We start from the raw sequence: 17,013 nt of genomic DNA, 5'->3' as shown, positions 1-17,013 counted from the left end.
TTATGAGAGACTTATGGGATAATAGATTGGTAAGTATGGACCCTTTGAAATTATCATGTTGTCCACTGTTTAAAAATATGTGATTAGTATCCATTATATTACCTGCCATGAGTCTTGATGGAATTTTCTGGCCAACCTTTCGAGATTGGAAGAGGCACGCATCTGTTTTATAATATAGAGAGATGATTTGCTCTAGGAAACTTCACAGTCACATCCCCAATTCTATATTCATTATCCCACGAACATTCCCAAACATGCATCAGAAGAACGCCCTTGCTGCTTTATTCAAAGTGAGAGGAGTATACAGGAAGCAAACCAGAACAAGCAACGCCCATACCGACTAGTCATTAATTTAGTGACCAAAGGTCATCACTTCAGTAGAGATTTTAGCCTCCTTGAAGCTTCCAACATGGACTCTCTGTGCCCGAATGCGCTCACTCTGATATACCCTTCGCCGCCGGGGCCAAAACCGGCCCCCGGGACGGTCACGACATGGGCCCTCTCCAGGATCTCATCGAACACCTCCCAGGAACTCCGGCCTGGGAAGTGCACCCACGCGTATGGCGCGTTCTTGCCACCGTAGACTTTTAATCCGAGAGACGTGAAGGCATCGACGATTATGTCCACGTTCTCGTGGTAGTAGTCTATGGATCTGCAAAGAGCCTGAGAAAGAAGTTGGAAATCCTCTGTTAGATTATCATACTCGGTGCTTTCGAAAAATCGAGAAATATAGACGAACGTCAATATCAGTTGATCTGATCACCTGGTAACCATCTGCAGAGAGGCAAGCTAGACCTCCTGCCTGAGCGATGCTCGATGCGCCATTAAAGCACGTGCACACGATGCGATTAAAATCCTTCATGACTGGAAATCCATTTGAGTATTTCAGTTCCTTTGGCACGACGGTCCAGCCGAGACGGACACCCGTGAACCCAGCAAACTTAGAAAAGGAAGAGATCTCTATTGCGACCTGCGCATAAAGAGCACTAGTCAACTTTAATCACACCTCAATCTTCCACCATTCGAGCTCATATGATTGGTTTTGTTTACCCTGCCGTACTTAGGTAACGTGTTCCATCTAACAATCTTCTTGGTCATCATGAGGGTTATTAGTGTAAAATGAAACAAACCTCATTGGCTCCGGGGATCTCGAAGATCGACCTAGGGCTCTCGTCTGAAATATACGAAGAATACGCAGAATCGTGAACTATGATCGACCCGTTCGCCTTGGCGAATTCCACTAGTCGCTCTAATTGTGGACGGGACGCGGCGGTGCCGGTCGGATTGTTGGGAGAGCAGAAGAAAATGACGTCAGTTTGCGGGGTTGTCGTCAGGTCAGGGAAGAAGTCGTTCTCAGGACAACCTCTCATGTACACAATGTTCTGATACTTCCCGGTTTCCTCCTGGAACTTCCCTGCTTGACCCACGATTATGCTGGAATCAACGTACGCCTGTCATGGATGACATGGTTTTCTGAGTACTTTTGACAGCTTAGTCCACGTAGATTTTTTAACTTTTCTTTTACCATGTATGTGCTTTACGACATTAACTTTTCATGCTATAGAATTATCGTCGTAATTACCGGAAAAGTTGGGTCCTGCACAGCAATTGTCACTCCGGATCCCAGAAGCATCTGTTGAAGAAAATTAAGATCATCGGGGTTTTCAAGCAATGTTAACTCTGCATTTCATTGACCCAAAAAATAAATAAATAAACTGCCTTAAAGAATAGTTCTTAGCTTTTTATACTTAGAACATTTATTTCTCCACAAAATTTACATGACTACGACGGAATACGCACATAAAACTAAGATTCTCTTTGCATATTTTGTTGTACGCTAATAGGAGAGAAAATATTTTTTAAAAGCCGCGTCAAATAAACGACATGTATATAACCGCATCGATCACGAATCTACATATAATATATCGAATGCGACTTGTGGAGACCATTTTTTTCTCTAGTAGTATTTCTTATCCTACTTTTGTTTATTTGTTATTATTAATTTTTTTTATGCTTTCTCTAGTAACAATGCATTACCTGAAGGCGAGAAATGTCACATTGGGCACCATCCGATATGAAAACTTCGTCCCACTTCACTCCCTTGTCTTTGTAAACGACGTTTGCGATAACCTCCCTCAGATCCTTCACAGAAGCCAAGTCGAATCTTAATAACTCGAGCGCAGACAACAACTACCGGACATAAGCTTCATTAAAATAGAAGAAGAAGAAGATGAAGCCCTCGTGACGTGATCGCTCATGCGTATGATCTCATCCTTTAGGACGCAGCACATTTGCAATTTATTTGAAACCCTAATCATTGCACTATTCTTTAACCTCCACATCGTGGAACATAAAGTAATGCAAGGTGGTCCATGTTATTTTTGTCTGTCGGTACACTAAATAGAAGTTGACCTAACATTGGGAACGCCTCACGAAACAACTCATTGGCCATATAATGTTGTCATGTGAGTAGAGTAGGTAGCGTTTCATTCATTGAACTTATGGGCGGCCACCTAATACGTCCAAAAATGACCTTTCATGGTACTTTGGTTTGGCATCTTATATGTTGATAAGGATCATTATCCATACTATGTGTTAACTACAAGAGAAATCATTTTCAAGGGCATCGGTGCAATAAGTCGTAACTATCGCTTGAGATAATAAAATTCTTGCAACATCCATGGCTATTGCTCTCCTGTCTATAATCACTACAGTATATTCTTTCGAATCCTAGATACAAAAGAAGCATATTTGGAGTTGCTCATTTATGGTGAAAGACAAGTAAAGAAGGGAGTCAAATTTGATAGGTGCGATCGACCCCTATTCCTTGACAATTCACCGAAGGCTTGAGACAAGTGAATTTTCTCTTTAAGGTAGTCTGACACACGTTCTAGGGAGTTGCGTGATTCAAAGGCTTAAATCTAGTCTTGGTGATGGAGCACTTTGGTCACATAACTCACGTCAAAAGCATAAATTTTCCACGACTGTGTAGTCAAGGATGGCTAGAAAAATAAGGCTCAATGCTCGTAAATCTACCATGCATAGAAAAGATAAAAAGGACCCACAAAAAACTGGAATTACATCGAGTTTGGGTTTCCTCTTCCTAGTTTGCAAGTACTATAAACGAGGAGGTCAAGCAATAACTTTCCGTGAGAGTTTCCTGCTCGAAAGCTGACATTATTTATGACGCAAGCAATAAATCATAAGTGCACAAAAGTTCTAGACCACGTACAGCTCATGGTTCATTCACAAGTTTAAGCCTAATCAAGATGCTTCCTCCTTTAACTTCTAACCCTCGAATTTAAAGGATCCCCGTGAGTAGAATTCGATCCGTCTTTGAAATCTCGATTTTACATAGTTCATAAAGACATTTTTCTATATTGAGTACAATCTAATTTTTTGTTTCCGCAATGAGAGCTTGCTTATACAAGAAACAAGGCATAAAAGTTCTTCCCCTCTTTGGTATGGGCTAGGTTACCACAACGAGGTAGGAAGAGACATTTCCTCGTATCTACCTGAGAAAAGTTGCTTGCATTATGGAGATTCTATGGTCCAACTCATTCTAACAAGTTTAGTCGTTGCAAGATTAGGTAATAAGATGGGTAAAAAGAGCTTACTTTAGGGAGTTTATACCTTGTACCTGACTTGGATTTGATTGACTCTTAAATATAAAAACAAGTCAAAGTCTAACTTGAAAAGTCAAAATGAATAGTCAGGTGTAGAAGTTGCCCCCTCCTAGCTTTTCCGTTTTGCGTTTTTGGGTTTTTAGTAAAGATAAATATGAATAGGTTTAGATTGTAATATATTGTAACAAATTTTTATATGCTTTTCGTGGTTTCTTGAGTAACAACCGCAATAATAAGTATTTTTAAATTTTCCTGACAAGAAAGCTCACTTTAAATAGGTGAATCTTGAGTCGATAAATAATCCACTAACAACATGGAGTAGACAAGATGCAGGCCAAATGTTGGGTGGATGGCCCGAATGAGGACTGTTTACACTTTGTAGGATGGGGAATTGAATTTGTACCGTGCTCCTAATCCACACACCAAGTCTGCTCTTTAATGTTAAATTAAACGAAGGCTTCAAAATGATAAATTCAGCAAATTTCTTCGTTGAGAATAAACTACAAATTGCGAGAAAAACACAAACACTAATATTTTACCTTGTTTCCTTGCTCATCTCCATATCCTGTGTATCCTATATCCGTGGAAAGAGCAAGTGCTTTCTGCAACAGGAAACCAAATCAAAGAAGAATCACTTAGAGAAATTAAAAAGAGAAAGGAAGAGTGGCTGCTGATTCAAGATCCAGCATACTTTTCTATATCAGATCCAAGATGGAAAGTAACAAATTATCCTAACCCTGCCCACCACCTTCCTCAAGAAGAAGGAGAGAGAGAAAGTATCCCATTAATTATTGGAGTATAACAAGAAGTTGTCGTTCGAGAAGAGAGAGATGCACCACGTGTTTTGACTTTCAACCCCTATTTAGATTCAGCTAGGGCAACCGGGAGACGGAGGAAGTTTCTTGATCATTTGGCATGTCTTGCCTGGCTATTGCGCTATCATGTTGTGTGCACGGGTTTTGAAGGGGAAAAATAGGATCTTGATCATGACCATGGCCGCCTGGCTATTACAGACAAATGGTTATACTTATCTTGACTCACTTATTTTCCACAGGTTTTTTTCTAGTCCAGCGACAATGAACATAACAAAATCTTCTGGAAAAGGGTATCCCCGCGTCGGTCCCTTAAATTATTGTTGACTTATAACCCAGTCGTCAAATTTGTTCGGGGATCATACTTGGTGTTAACTTTTCAAAATAATACAAGGGGCACAGAAGCTGGACCACGAAATTGAATTATAAGAGAATGCGACATATTGTAGTGGGTATGTGACTAAGCGAGTCATGACCAAGCATTCAATAACATTTTCTAATAATGATTTGTCAACTATTTTTATAACCCTATTTTTATAGCTCTACTATTTCTTTTGTGGACTTTGTCATGGGTACACGTTACTTGTAACTTGGGATTGATTTTCGGATTGATTTTCTAAGAGTAAGATCCATACCAAGAAGAATGATTTAGAAGTTTCATTTATAAAGTGATTGTGATAGGCTTTTATCAAATGTGGAATGTAAATGCAATCAAAGTTTCATGCACGTAATAATGCAGTCAAGTTTTAAGTATTTTACTAAATGCAATCAAAGTCCAAAATGTCTTTGAAAAAACGCAACTAAGTCCTACGGTAGTTCCTCTAAAAAATGACTTTCGTGACAATCGAAATTATCTACATGATTAACTTATATTACTCTTTTCGATGAGAGGACTCGATTTTACCTAAAATTGATTTAGGACTTGAATTGATCAACTAAGAGGCTTAATCTTCGATCATGTTCTGTACTCTAACATCAACTTTGGGTGCACTTTTTTTCGTCCTTTGACCTTTTAGCCTCTAGGGCCATCAACGGTGGACCAAGGTGTCCACAAGACCCGCCAGAAAAATCTTTAAACCGAAAAAGAAACATCGTGAAGGTCAAATCAAATATCGACAATATCAAAGTCTGTCTGCATAAAGTCATTTCACCTGGGCCATGGCCGAGGTTATGACGTGGGGAATAGGCCGTGTGGTGTCGCCTATTCCGAGCTTTATCAACTTTGCATGCGGATACTTCTCGCTGTGTTCAGCCTCACGAATCGAAATCTTTAGTTCCACCACCGAAAAAACCAGAACATGTCAGGAGAAAAACAAAATCTCAAAAGAAAAGAACTCGTCTTGCTCGATCGCCACCGTTGAGAGCTGACCTCGGGAAAAAGATAACCATTTTTCAGGCTCTCCATGTTGACATTTCGGGGGACTTTTGTGCAGTTACCTGTGATTGGTCTCGGAAGTATGGGTTAGATACGAGAAATTATTTGAAAACTTCGATACCATTGATCCATTCAAACGACCCTAGTTTGAATATATTAGACTGCATACATAAAACTAAGTCAAACACGAAATGGACCGATCTACGTACATGTGTGTCACGTATTGTGATAAGAAGAGAGAGAGAGAGAGAGAGAGAGAGAGAGAGAGAGAGAGAGAGAGAGAGAGAGAGAGAGAGAGAGAGCGATGAGATGAGGACACGACTGACGATCTCGCGTCTCTCTTGACTTTGAAGAAGAATAATCCACCCACTTGCTCAAGTTATAGAACAGAAGTACTCCCTTTGACTTTGTGAGTGAACACTCCTAAATTTTTTTCTCCAGGTTGAATTCTAGAAAAGCACGCTTGGAGAGACGTTGAAATGCCAACCGTGTAACGACCACGTACAAGTAAGACCACCATTCACATTTGGATGTATCCTTTTATTTTAAACAAATGAATTTTTTGGGTAACCCATTGATAACGTTGGAAAAAAGAGAGGAAAAGAAAATCCATTTTCTCCTTATTATGTGGTGATCGGACTAATCCTGTCACATGATGCTCCTAGAGAGAAATCGGTGCGCTGTTAGCAAAGTGAGATCAACCGAAGAAAGGGTTAAATCAACTTGAAGTGATAGAAATCCTGGCAATCAAAAGCTGAATTATTCCAATGAAGTCATGAGTATATCGTCGATAAGAATAATTTGTGTGCGTGACATGTCATGATTTGAATTCGTTTAATCAACTCAATTTGCCACCCGTGGATCAAGATGGTACGCATCCTACGAAAAGTGCATATTCTCGGTGTCGTGAGATGCACTGGGATAGACTTACCAAGTCTTGCCTTGTCCTCCGATGTTGCATTGCAGATCACCCTGAAAACACAGTGAACACGAAAGCTACTTTAGAGTAGTACCGGCACGATAACTCCTAATTCATCTTCCCCTTGAGCAATCTAATCTGACTTCATACGTGATTAACAAGAGAGATCGGGAGAGAAATTTGTAACCTCAAGTGTAACACGATATACCAGACCTGGACAAATAGAGTTTTGGATGGCGGGAAGAAGCTGCATGAGGCATGCAATAGCGAGAAGATGATGGGTAAAGATACATAGTTCTCCCTTCTTCGAGATCAGATACTTCTCTGTATCGAAAGAGCAAGCAAACGATGCTATAGATTGAATGATATGTGAGCTTAGGAAGAATTAGAGGGCCGGTTGGACATATATATAGTGCACGAGTACTAAGCCCTAGAAAATATTTGACCATTTGGTGGGTGTGGAAATCTAACTAGCCATGTAATTTTCGTCGGAACTTCCAGGAAAAGAACATAGGGAGATGAGACAGGTGCTCACGCAAGCCCGTCAACCATTTGGTGGCTTTCTCTCTCTCTCTCTTCATTTTCTTTGGGGCCTTCGTTTTTTAGCATGAATTATTATTTCTTATTCTAACATGCAGAGATATGATCGCTCTTTCATCCCACATGTATACGTATAATCTTCAAAGTACTTGCTCTCAAAATGTGCTTCGTTTATGTGGAAATTTTGTGCGGGGCACTCTTTCCCAGAACTTGCATCGTCTTTTTTGAGTCCATGACGAACCGTCACATGCAAATAACTTGCTTTTAGTGACTAAACAAGCGAACATCGTATTCATTCTAGGAACCTGCCCCGAAGTTTATATTTCGTACAACTTAGAACAGGAGCACATCTCAAAGAAACTACCCCTTGAGACAGAGGTCAAACGTGGGAAAAGAGAAAGGGGCTTTGAAAAAGTACTTCAAACCCTACGTTGAGTAGCTACAACGTTACTCTCTGCTAATCTGCTTTAGTAAATTAACATTCAAGAAGTAGCTAGCTGGTTCCAGGCAAGTTTCGAACCGTCTTCTACACTTGGACACAGCTCGTTCAACAAGAGAGGCAGCACAATCTGCAGATATATGTTATATTTGGTTATATGCTATTGGGTGTAGTGAAACTTCTCTGTGTTTTGCAAGTATACGCCGATCTAATGCCTAGAGCTAACTACGGGGGATCTAATCTTGACGCTGTGCTTAGTCATTACATAGTCGATAGACAATACATGATTTCCCCGGCCTTTCCACGAGCTGTCGACCTCATTCTGGTCTATTTGTACTTGTTATGGGCTTCAGATCGACATGTACACGCTATCGAGTACACAAATCCTTTAGTAAGTCCGCTACTCCTAAGGGTGCCTCGTTGTATCTCATCCGTTTGCCTAATTTACATGCATCGACAGCTAAGAGGTGATCGAGACGCTAATAGAAGCACCATATGTAGAGTAGAGGATCTTTGTATTAGTATCATCCCTGTCATTGTGTAGGGGAATTTTTTTTCTTATATTGGGAAAACCCATGACATAAATAGGTCCATGCGGGTTGGATAAATTGCCGAAGGTGCAAGGCTGGCCTGTCCTTGATTGGCAACAAGCTAGGCAGTCCTATCGCGACCTTCCCAGAGGTGAACTACCAAAGGGAAGGCTAATGGATTACTAAGCCCAAAAACTTAGCTCAGACATTACCAAGCGCTACCACTTACAACTTGGTACTCAATTTAATCAATTTAAACATGCAATTTTATTCGATCAGGAGTCGCCACTAATCAATTAGGGTCGATTAGAAACCCAATTAAAGTATTGAAGAATACTTAACTTCTACAAACCAGAGCTTTAATAAGTTCGAGGACTTGATTACGCCAAATTAATCTAATGCACTTTCGGCACATTTTCTCTTTATTTTCAAAAATATTTTGCAAGCAATTTGGATTAATTTTTGACCTAAACTACTAACATGCATGCGGCTGCACAATCAATTAATGTAACACTCAATAAATCAAAGCATTAAATAATTTGCTAGAATAGGGTAAGAATTTACTGCCTCAAGCGAGGAAACCATGGCCCTACCAATTAATTTCCAAATAACTACAAAGTATTAATTAAAAATGCAATACCTAGCCTAACATGGTTTCTAAATGACTAATTCTTATTGGGTTTTTCTTTTTAATGAAAATTAAACTATATGCAATGCATAAAATTCAATTTTAATCTAAGTTATGTCTATGTGATGCTAATTTAACATGACATATAATACACAATTTATATGTCATAATTCTACTGACGGACAAAATCTATGAACTATTCTAACATGGTATGCAATCTAATTTATATCACCCTAAATATGCATTTACTAGATTACATGGAATTGATGACATGACATAGGTGGTGACATGGCATAGATGAAGTGGCATATAGGATGATACGGCAGGTGATGCAACCTATTATATATAACATATTCAGACTTTTTTTTATTTTCTATTAAGCTAAAAAATTATGTGATTACCTAAATTACCATATATTTCCTAAACATGCAATTCTAATTAGGAAAACTAATCTATCATAATACGCAGTGCAATTATTTTTTTTCATTTTTCACAATAAGCAAGCTTATTAAATCGAAGACCTAGAATATAATAGACCCACATCCACATCAAAATATTCACCAAGACCCAAAAAATCATAATAATCAAAAAAATGATTCCGACATCGGCTCAAATGAATGATTATTATGATTTTTTGTTATATATGAAAATCCCCTAATTGGGTATTGCCTAAAATATCAATTTGGGCAATGCAAAGAATAAAAGTGTGTATGGTAGATAAAGATATGTTGTTCATCACTTTAGAGCACTTAAATTCTCATTTGAGTTCATTTGCAATAAGACACTAGAAGATTGATTCAAGTGAGGGCAAGCAATATCTATTCATTTTTCTCACCTTGTAATATCAACTTTACCTCCATTCTTCCCCGATGTGGGATGGTTCTTGACAAAGGTAATTTGAAAGAATTCTTTCAATTTTTCAGGCTCAATGGGGTTAACAATGATTTATCTGTAGTACTTAGGATAAAAAAGTGAAATGCGTCTCATCATTTCTAAGCGCTTACCTTTCGCAAGAAATCCCTTTACCTTTTACACTTAGGACTTTCCCACTCATCTCACACTGTATAAACAAGGAATTTTGTATAGAATTATGGCTTGCCTTTCATCATCCTGACATGTCTTATTTAGCATTCACAAGTAATTCCACATCATGCACTAAATTGGTCCATTTTGATAACCTTAGTGGAATTGGTGAATTAGATAGGTAAAATTACTAGGCAAAAAAGTTTATTTTAACGGTCAAAAACATTTCTTTAATTTCAAATAAATTCAGAGTGCTTCATCGCAATAAGAACAAAGAACATATGAATAACTAAACACTCAAATTAAATGTCTGAGAAAATGATAAACGATATCACGGATAGTATTTCTTCACGGCATCAGAATTGACTGTATTAGCAAACGTTCGCCCATCCATTTCTGCCAAGATCAAGGCACCTCCAAGGAGCTTTCTTCACGACATATGGTGCACTATAATTTGGAGTGAACTTGCCTCGAGGATCAGGATAATTGGCAATATCTTCCGTAGGACCATATCATTTACCTCGATATGTCTCGGGTGAATCTTTCGATTAAAGGACTTGGCTACTCACCGTTGATAACACTGACCATGGCACAGAGCCTCCAATTTCTTTTCATCAATCATATTAAGCTGATCAAACTTATGCTGCATCCATTTTGCTTCAGTCAACTTAACCCGAGACAACACTCGCAAAGAAGGGATTTTGACTTCCGTGGGCAAAACCGTATCTATGCCATACACCAGATAGAAAGTAGTTGCCCCAATATAAGTCTAGGCGGTAAGGAGATGAATATAGATGACAGATCTTGAAATCCTTGAACAGCTCATCAACAAGCTTGTTATTCAAATTAGATCCATTGTTAGTGAAAATAGCTTTAGGAACACCATAAAGGGCGATAATGTCACGATGGATGAACTTCACGACATTCCATGTAGTATCATTTGCATAAGAAGATGCTTCAATCCATTTGGAAAGATAATCAATGGCAAAAAGAATGAAACGATGGCTATTTGACGCCTTTGGATTAATTAGGTCAATCACATTGATGCCCCACATTGGAAAAGGCCAAGGCTCGGAATACTGACACAATTCATTGGGAGGGACATTAATTTTACTGTCCACTAAAAATTTAGACATGTCTATCTAAATTAAAATTGACTACACATCTATCTATCCAAAAAATCCGTCGAATTTTTTTAAGAACATATGTTTTTCGTAATTGAGGGCTTTGAAATGTCTACAATCACTTGATATAATTTTGACATGGGGAAAAAAATTCATGTAATGGATGATTCAGAATAAATATCTTTTTTATTATAAGGAAATGAAATTAAACAAATTCCAAAATCATCTGGGCACACATCAGGGTTCATATTTTCCACTTACTAGTTTTTTGATTGACAATTGCAAATATATGGATATCACTCATATGCGAAATCAACTAGTGCACAATCCGACTTTGATATCATTTTAGAATGTCCAACACAAAAGCTCAAACTGATAGGTGGAAGGAAACCACATGTGCCCATGATTAAGCAATGTGCGATATTTCAACACCAACAACACTACATTTTATGAGGCGGAGTGCTTTTTATTTAAAAAGCAACCAAACAAATTATTCTTATTTAACCAAATAAAAAGTAAACAATCAAAAAGTTTGAGCCATTAGATGAAAACCCCATGCATACACTAGATTTTGGCTAGACTAAAGCGTAAAATGTATATAAAAGGACTGCAAAATTAGGTGGATGGAAAGAATTTAATTGAGGACCTTTTATTATGATATGAACTTGATCAGAAAATCTATGAAAGCATGGGGACGAAGATTTGTGAAAGTAGAGGGACTTGATCAGAAAATCATAAAAATACGGGGACAAAAATTACAATTTTTCCTTCTAATATCATGCAAGATATGGAGAGATAGCTGCCAACTATTCTAATAACTTCAAGTTTTTATATGAAAGCATTGGTTAATATTAAAATGTTGTAAGAGAAACCACATGGTCTTCCACTACTCATCACCTAGTCGTTGCCGGTAGGAATACTAACGTCTCTATAGTGAACTTTTATGCTGAAATATTCAACAGGAACGTTTTCCCTGCTAGTCGTTACCAATAAGAATATAAACGTCTCTATAGCCAACTTTTATGCAGAAATATTCAACAGGATCTTTTCCCTGAACTTGCCAAACTATGGAATCCTGAAGGATCCCACGCAAATGATTACGTCATAATTCCATATATGCAACAAACTAAGCGGAGTATGCCAACAAATGAGAGTCCAATATCATAAAAAAAAAACAAGTGTGAACTTCGCAAGAGTTTCTGGCATTATAAATTGATCGATTTTCTTCACATTTGTAAGGGAGAGGATTGACGTCGGAGCCCAAATATTTTTCCTGTTCCACAATAATTTTTTTGAAATTGCGGTCTAACATGAATTTTAGTTTGAGGAGGAAAGCTATAGTTTGGGGCAGACATCGATGTTTTTTTAGGACCGTCTCGAGACAAATAAGACGAGACGGATCGCTTTTGAAGCAGGAGTCTCTGGCTGCTGTAAACAAAACCTAAACTTGTAGAAAATAGGAGTCGTGGTCGGGGAGAGCTGCTCGGCTTTGAATTGTGTAGTAGGGAAAAGTTCACTGGAGGGTGGGGGCATGGCCTCCCATTTTCTCATCGTCTCGGATTCCGTCGTATCCATATGCGTCACGTGTCAATTTAGGGTTGTCAGAGAGACAAAAACCTCCTACCCCCACCAAGACCCTTGGCCATCTTCCACTACATCGCCACTGCCATCGCCATCGCCATCGCCATCGCCATCGCCATGACGATGACTGCTGGTATCACCTGTTTCTCTCTCCTCTTTCTGTGAGAGAGAGATGGCATGGCCATGGCGGCATTGGTTTCGATCGTGGACCTGTAGATCCGAAGGTAGAAGTGAAGGCATCCGCACTATAATCTAGCCCGCTGGATCTGTGCAACACCGCAACACTGACTGAATCGATGTACTTTAGGCTTACCCTTAATTACCTGCTTCTACACAAGGGTGTTTTTCTTTCATAAAGTGCTATAGGTCTCATGATGTGTGTTCATGTTAACATACATGCTTATATAGAAGAAATAAAGCATCAGTCTCGGGACGTGTAGAGATCAATATGTCATAAGAGCAGCGAAAAAACATTTCTCTATAGGTCGATCTTATGTAAATTTCATTACAAAATACTTATACAAAACGACTATAGTAGAATATGCTAATGTTGGGTTATAATGATGTAATAAAGTGTCTTATCTCTTTTTCATATTTCCCAGCAAACTTGTTAACTCACTAATGAAAAGGTACACCTTCTTAGTTTTCTACTTAACGAATTAGATCATAACCGTGCAGCTTGAGAAAAACAGAGAGCGTGTGACATCTAGCTAAATTCGGAAAAATTTCAAAAAAAAGTCTTGAACTTATCGTACGGATGTCAATTCAATTCTAAATATTTCAACTTGGCTAATTAATTTAGTTATAAATCTTTTGACAAGTTGCCAATATAGTCATTTCGACTAATTTTAGCCAGAAATTGCTAGTGTGGACACCGGCCTCCTACGTGGCACGATCGGCACTGATGTGGACAAATTGAATTTTTTTATTTTCCTTTTTTATTATTATTTTTTATTTTTTTTCATCCTAGGCCCTCTGCCAATCGCAAAGAGGACTGTGATGGCCTCTCCTAGGCGAGTCCTCGCCAAATCCAGCAAGGGCAGCCTCACCTAGATTGTGAGAGTTTAGCCCTCGCCAGATCCGGTGAGGGGTCACGACTCTCACTCGCGGCCGGCGACTTCCGCTGGTCATGCCAAGGTCCGACGACCGGTGGAGGGAAATAGGTGAAAAAGAAAAAAATAAAGAGGAAAGAAAAAAAAAACAAAGGAAAACAAAAAATTAAAAATTTTAAAATATTGTACGCGTCAGCGTCGATTGTACCACGTAGAACGATTGGCATTTACGTCAGCGATTCTGGTCAAAATTTGTTGGAATGACTATATTAGCAAATCGTAAAAAAATTTAGGACTAAAATGGCACAATTTAAAATTTTAGGATTAAATTGGCCACCGTATAATTTAGGACTTTTTGAATAATTTTCCCAACTAAATTCAATGTGTCAAGCCACCCTTTAAACACTAACCCCTCAAAGAAAAATATGTGTGTCCGATGTAATGTAGGGAAAAAAATGACAAAGATGGAGCATTGAAGGCAAACATTTGCGAGCAAGGATTGAAGTCGAACTAGTTCCTAATAGTCTTGATTTGTCTTATTTTATACATAGACATCGAAAAAACTACAGCAAACAAAGATGGAAATGAGAAGTACAAAAATTATATGGATATACACAATAAAAAAAAAAAAAGGAACCTCATGCTCAAAAAACTATGAAATCACTTTTAACCCGTTTGAAAGTCCAAACCACCGAAAGACGAATGTATGATTTAATATTTAAGTACTTTCTTCGATGGTTTCCACGAAACAAAAGCTAAAATCTAGCAATTACACCAGAAAGTTCGATGACATCGACTCTTCTTTCTCCATCACCAAATGACTACAGCGTGGGAGTAATGTCACCCACGACGATAATTTATCCAAAATTCTCATTCAAATGTGGAAGCATGTTTCTAGCAAAAAGTCACCCTCGGAAAAATTCCAAATTGCCACGACCCGAACGTGCAAAGTCTTCAACCTAATCACTTATTATAATTTTATTTATTTTATTTTGGGCATTACAATATGAAAAGTGACCCGATCGGACTTGCTCAGTTTAATCAATTGATGCTTCGACCACTTTCAAAAATGGCAATAGATCCACCGTTTTGTGGGTGGAAAATTGTGGAGTTTACTAGTTAAGGTTATATGGGGTTGCCGCATTATTAATTCCTATGAAATGAGCCGCCAACAAGAACAGGGTATTAGAAATTTTTTTGTGAAATTCGCTTATGTATTCGTGTCGATTCGTATTTCGTGTTATTACAAAGCATGATCTTATCTAATATAATGAAAAGATCAAATGCTTTCGTCTCTGATTTCAGTGAATTGGAGTTGAAGAGGTGGTCGAATTTCATTGAAAACTCGTTGCTTCATTTTATCATTCACTTCATACAAAAGTATGCTCTTCCAAAATTTCAGTCTATGTTAGCTTAAAGAATATGTTGGAATTACAGATGAAGGGACACAATTGGAGTAGTTCTACAAGTTCAAGAACTTGTTTGAATAAATACAAGTTCGAAAATGAAATTGGAAAAAATTAGTGCATTTTCATGGACCAAATGTGTACTTTTTGAAAAATGACCATATTTTCCATGATCGCTAGTTCAATGAAATTTCCTCCGATTAGTCTTTTGATATGTAGATTTAACAATTGTGGGCATTGTCCCCATTTATTTTTAGTTAAAGTTACATTTATTTTCGCAAAAAATGAATGATTTGTAAAAAAATTTCCTAAAAATGATTACTTGTATTGCTTACAAAAGCGAAAGAACGAAAAATATTTTGTTTTTGTTTTTTGGTAACCCAGGAACCCCGCCCGCCGACAAATGGAGCAGAACCCTGGGGCGACACGTGCTTAGCCACCACATACGCGCACCGTTAAGTCACCCTGCGGCGCCCGGGATTCGAACACCCAACCATTTGCGAGAGGAAGAGTGCCCTTTCCAGCAGCGCCACCCAAGCGGGTGGTACGAAAAAAATTCTGTTCGTCTATGAAAATTTTTAGATATACATTATTGTTGATAATGAAAATATTTTTTATTGATGAATTATTACAAGCGATATTAGTGATCATTTGTAAGAAAATATTTTCCCCTAAATTAGCATGACTTATATCCATGAAATTTTTGAAGCTTTTGAGTGTCATCAAATCTTGACATTGTGTTTTGTCATTATATAGTCGATAGACAATACACCTCATTCTGGTCTGCATGTGCTTGTGATGGACTGTGGATCGACATGTGCATTATCGAGGACGCGGATCCTTTACTCAGTATCAGCTTTTAAGGATGACGACGTGGACATGTGTGGAAAATTTTAGGTAATATAGACCAAAGGGACTTGATAAGACAAAAGTATACGGACTTGAGGAGAAAAATGCGTAATGGTATGGAAACGAAAAGTAAAATTTTCTTTTGATATAATGTAAAATATTGTTGGATCACTCGTTCCAAAAAACCTTAAACCATAGTCTTCCACTGCACATCATCTATTCGTTACAAATACGAATATAAAACATCTCTATAGTGAACTTTCAACAGGATCTTTTCCTCGAACTTGCCAAACTCTGGATTCCTGTCGGCTCCCACGTGAATGATGACGTCATAATTCCACATATGAAACAAACGTAAGCGGGACTAAGCCAATGTATGAGAGTCCAATGTCCAATAGATCCACTTGATGTGACCTCAACGCAAAGCAACGTTGACAAAATCAAACGTGGAGCCAAATATTCTTAGCTTTGTGAAATTGCCCCCGCATAATTTAAGTTTTGAGGAGGAAAGCTATGGTAGTTCGGGCCACACCGCACATGGTTCGCTTTCATCGGTGTTTGTAATGATGCTGTCGAGACAAAGAAGACAAGATGGGATGGCTTTTTGAAGCAAGGGAGAGTGTATGGCTGCCATAAACAAAACCTGAACTCGTGGAAAACAGTGAGTCGTGGTCGGAGAGAATTGCTTGGCTTTGATTGATGCCACTTCAATTGGTGCAGGAGGAAAAAAGTTTCACTGGAGCGTGGGAGGAGCATGCCCTCCCCTTTTGTATTCATCTGGTGTCTCTATTCACGCACCGCCGTACCCACATGGGCCGCGTGTTAATTTAGAGTCGTGGAAGAAAGAAAACCTACCCCTCCCTACGCTAACCGATACCTTTAGCCATCTTCCACTCCATCGCCATCGCCATCGCCACGGCCATGGCCATGCCGATGGCTACCAATATCATCTCTTCCGCTGGTCATCTCATAATCTCAATGAAACTTATATTAAACAATACTTACACAAAGCGACTATAGTAGAATATGCTAATAATGTGTTATAATGATGTAATGAAGTGTTTTTCTTTCTTTTTCATATTTACCGGCAAGCTTCTTAACTCGCTAAT

At 38.5% G+C, this 17,013-nt stretch overlaps 1 protein-coding gene across 1 annotated transcript; it reads right to left on the bottom strand.

Moving 5' to 3' along the window:
• Positions 1–221: 221 nt before the first annotated feature.
• LOC115675156 (probable LL-diaminopimelate aminotransferase, chloroplastic) lies at positions 222–7,074 on the bottom strand. Its single transcript, XM_030597763.2, has 10 exons — positions 6,946–7,074; positions 6,745–6,785; positions 5,808–5,875; positions 5,590–5,706; positions 4,166–4,228; positions 2,038–2,142; positions 1,583–1,633; positions 1,131–1,451; positions 764–970; positions 222–663 (listed from the first exon to the last, which is right to left on the bottom strand). Exons 1-10 carry the CDS (start codon positions 7,023–7,025, stop codon positions 370–372), a joined length of 1,347 nt encoding a protein of 448 aa, XP_030453623.1. The 5' UTR covers positions 7,026–7,074; the 3' UTR covers positions 222–369.
• Positions 7,075–17,013: the final 9,939 nt, after the last annotated feature.

The sequence above is a fragment of the Syzygium oleosum genome, unplaced genomic scaffold (assembly GCF_021117445.2).
Source record: "Syzygium oleosum isolate NSW1041296 unplaced genomic scaffold, Sole_v2.1 Sole_v2.13, whole genome shotgun sequence".
Lineage (NCBI taxonomy): Eukaryota > Viridiplantae > Streptophyta > Magnoliopsida > Myrtales > Myrtaceae > Syzygium > Syzygium oleosum.
The sequence above is the reverse complement of the archived record's forward strand: the minus strand, read 5'-3'. Positions and strand labels throughout refer to the sequence as shown.

Bases quoted from the DNA above. Each gene is read 5' to 3' on its own strand.
- LOC115675156 (XM_030597763.2), bottom strand. From the start codon at position 7,025: ATGTATCTTTACCCATCATCTTCTCGCTATTGCATGCCTCATGCAGCT. The intron at 6,786-6,945 runs GTCTGGTATATC...CTGTGTTTTCAG, and splicing joins CCAAAACTCTATTTGTCCAG to GGTGATCTGCAATGCAACAT. The intron at 664-763 runs GTGATCAGATCA...CTTCTTTCTCAG, and splicing joins TCTCTGCAGATGGTTACCAG to GCTCTTTGCAGATCCATAGA.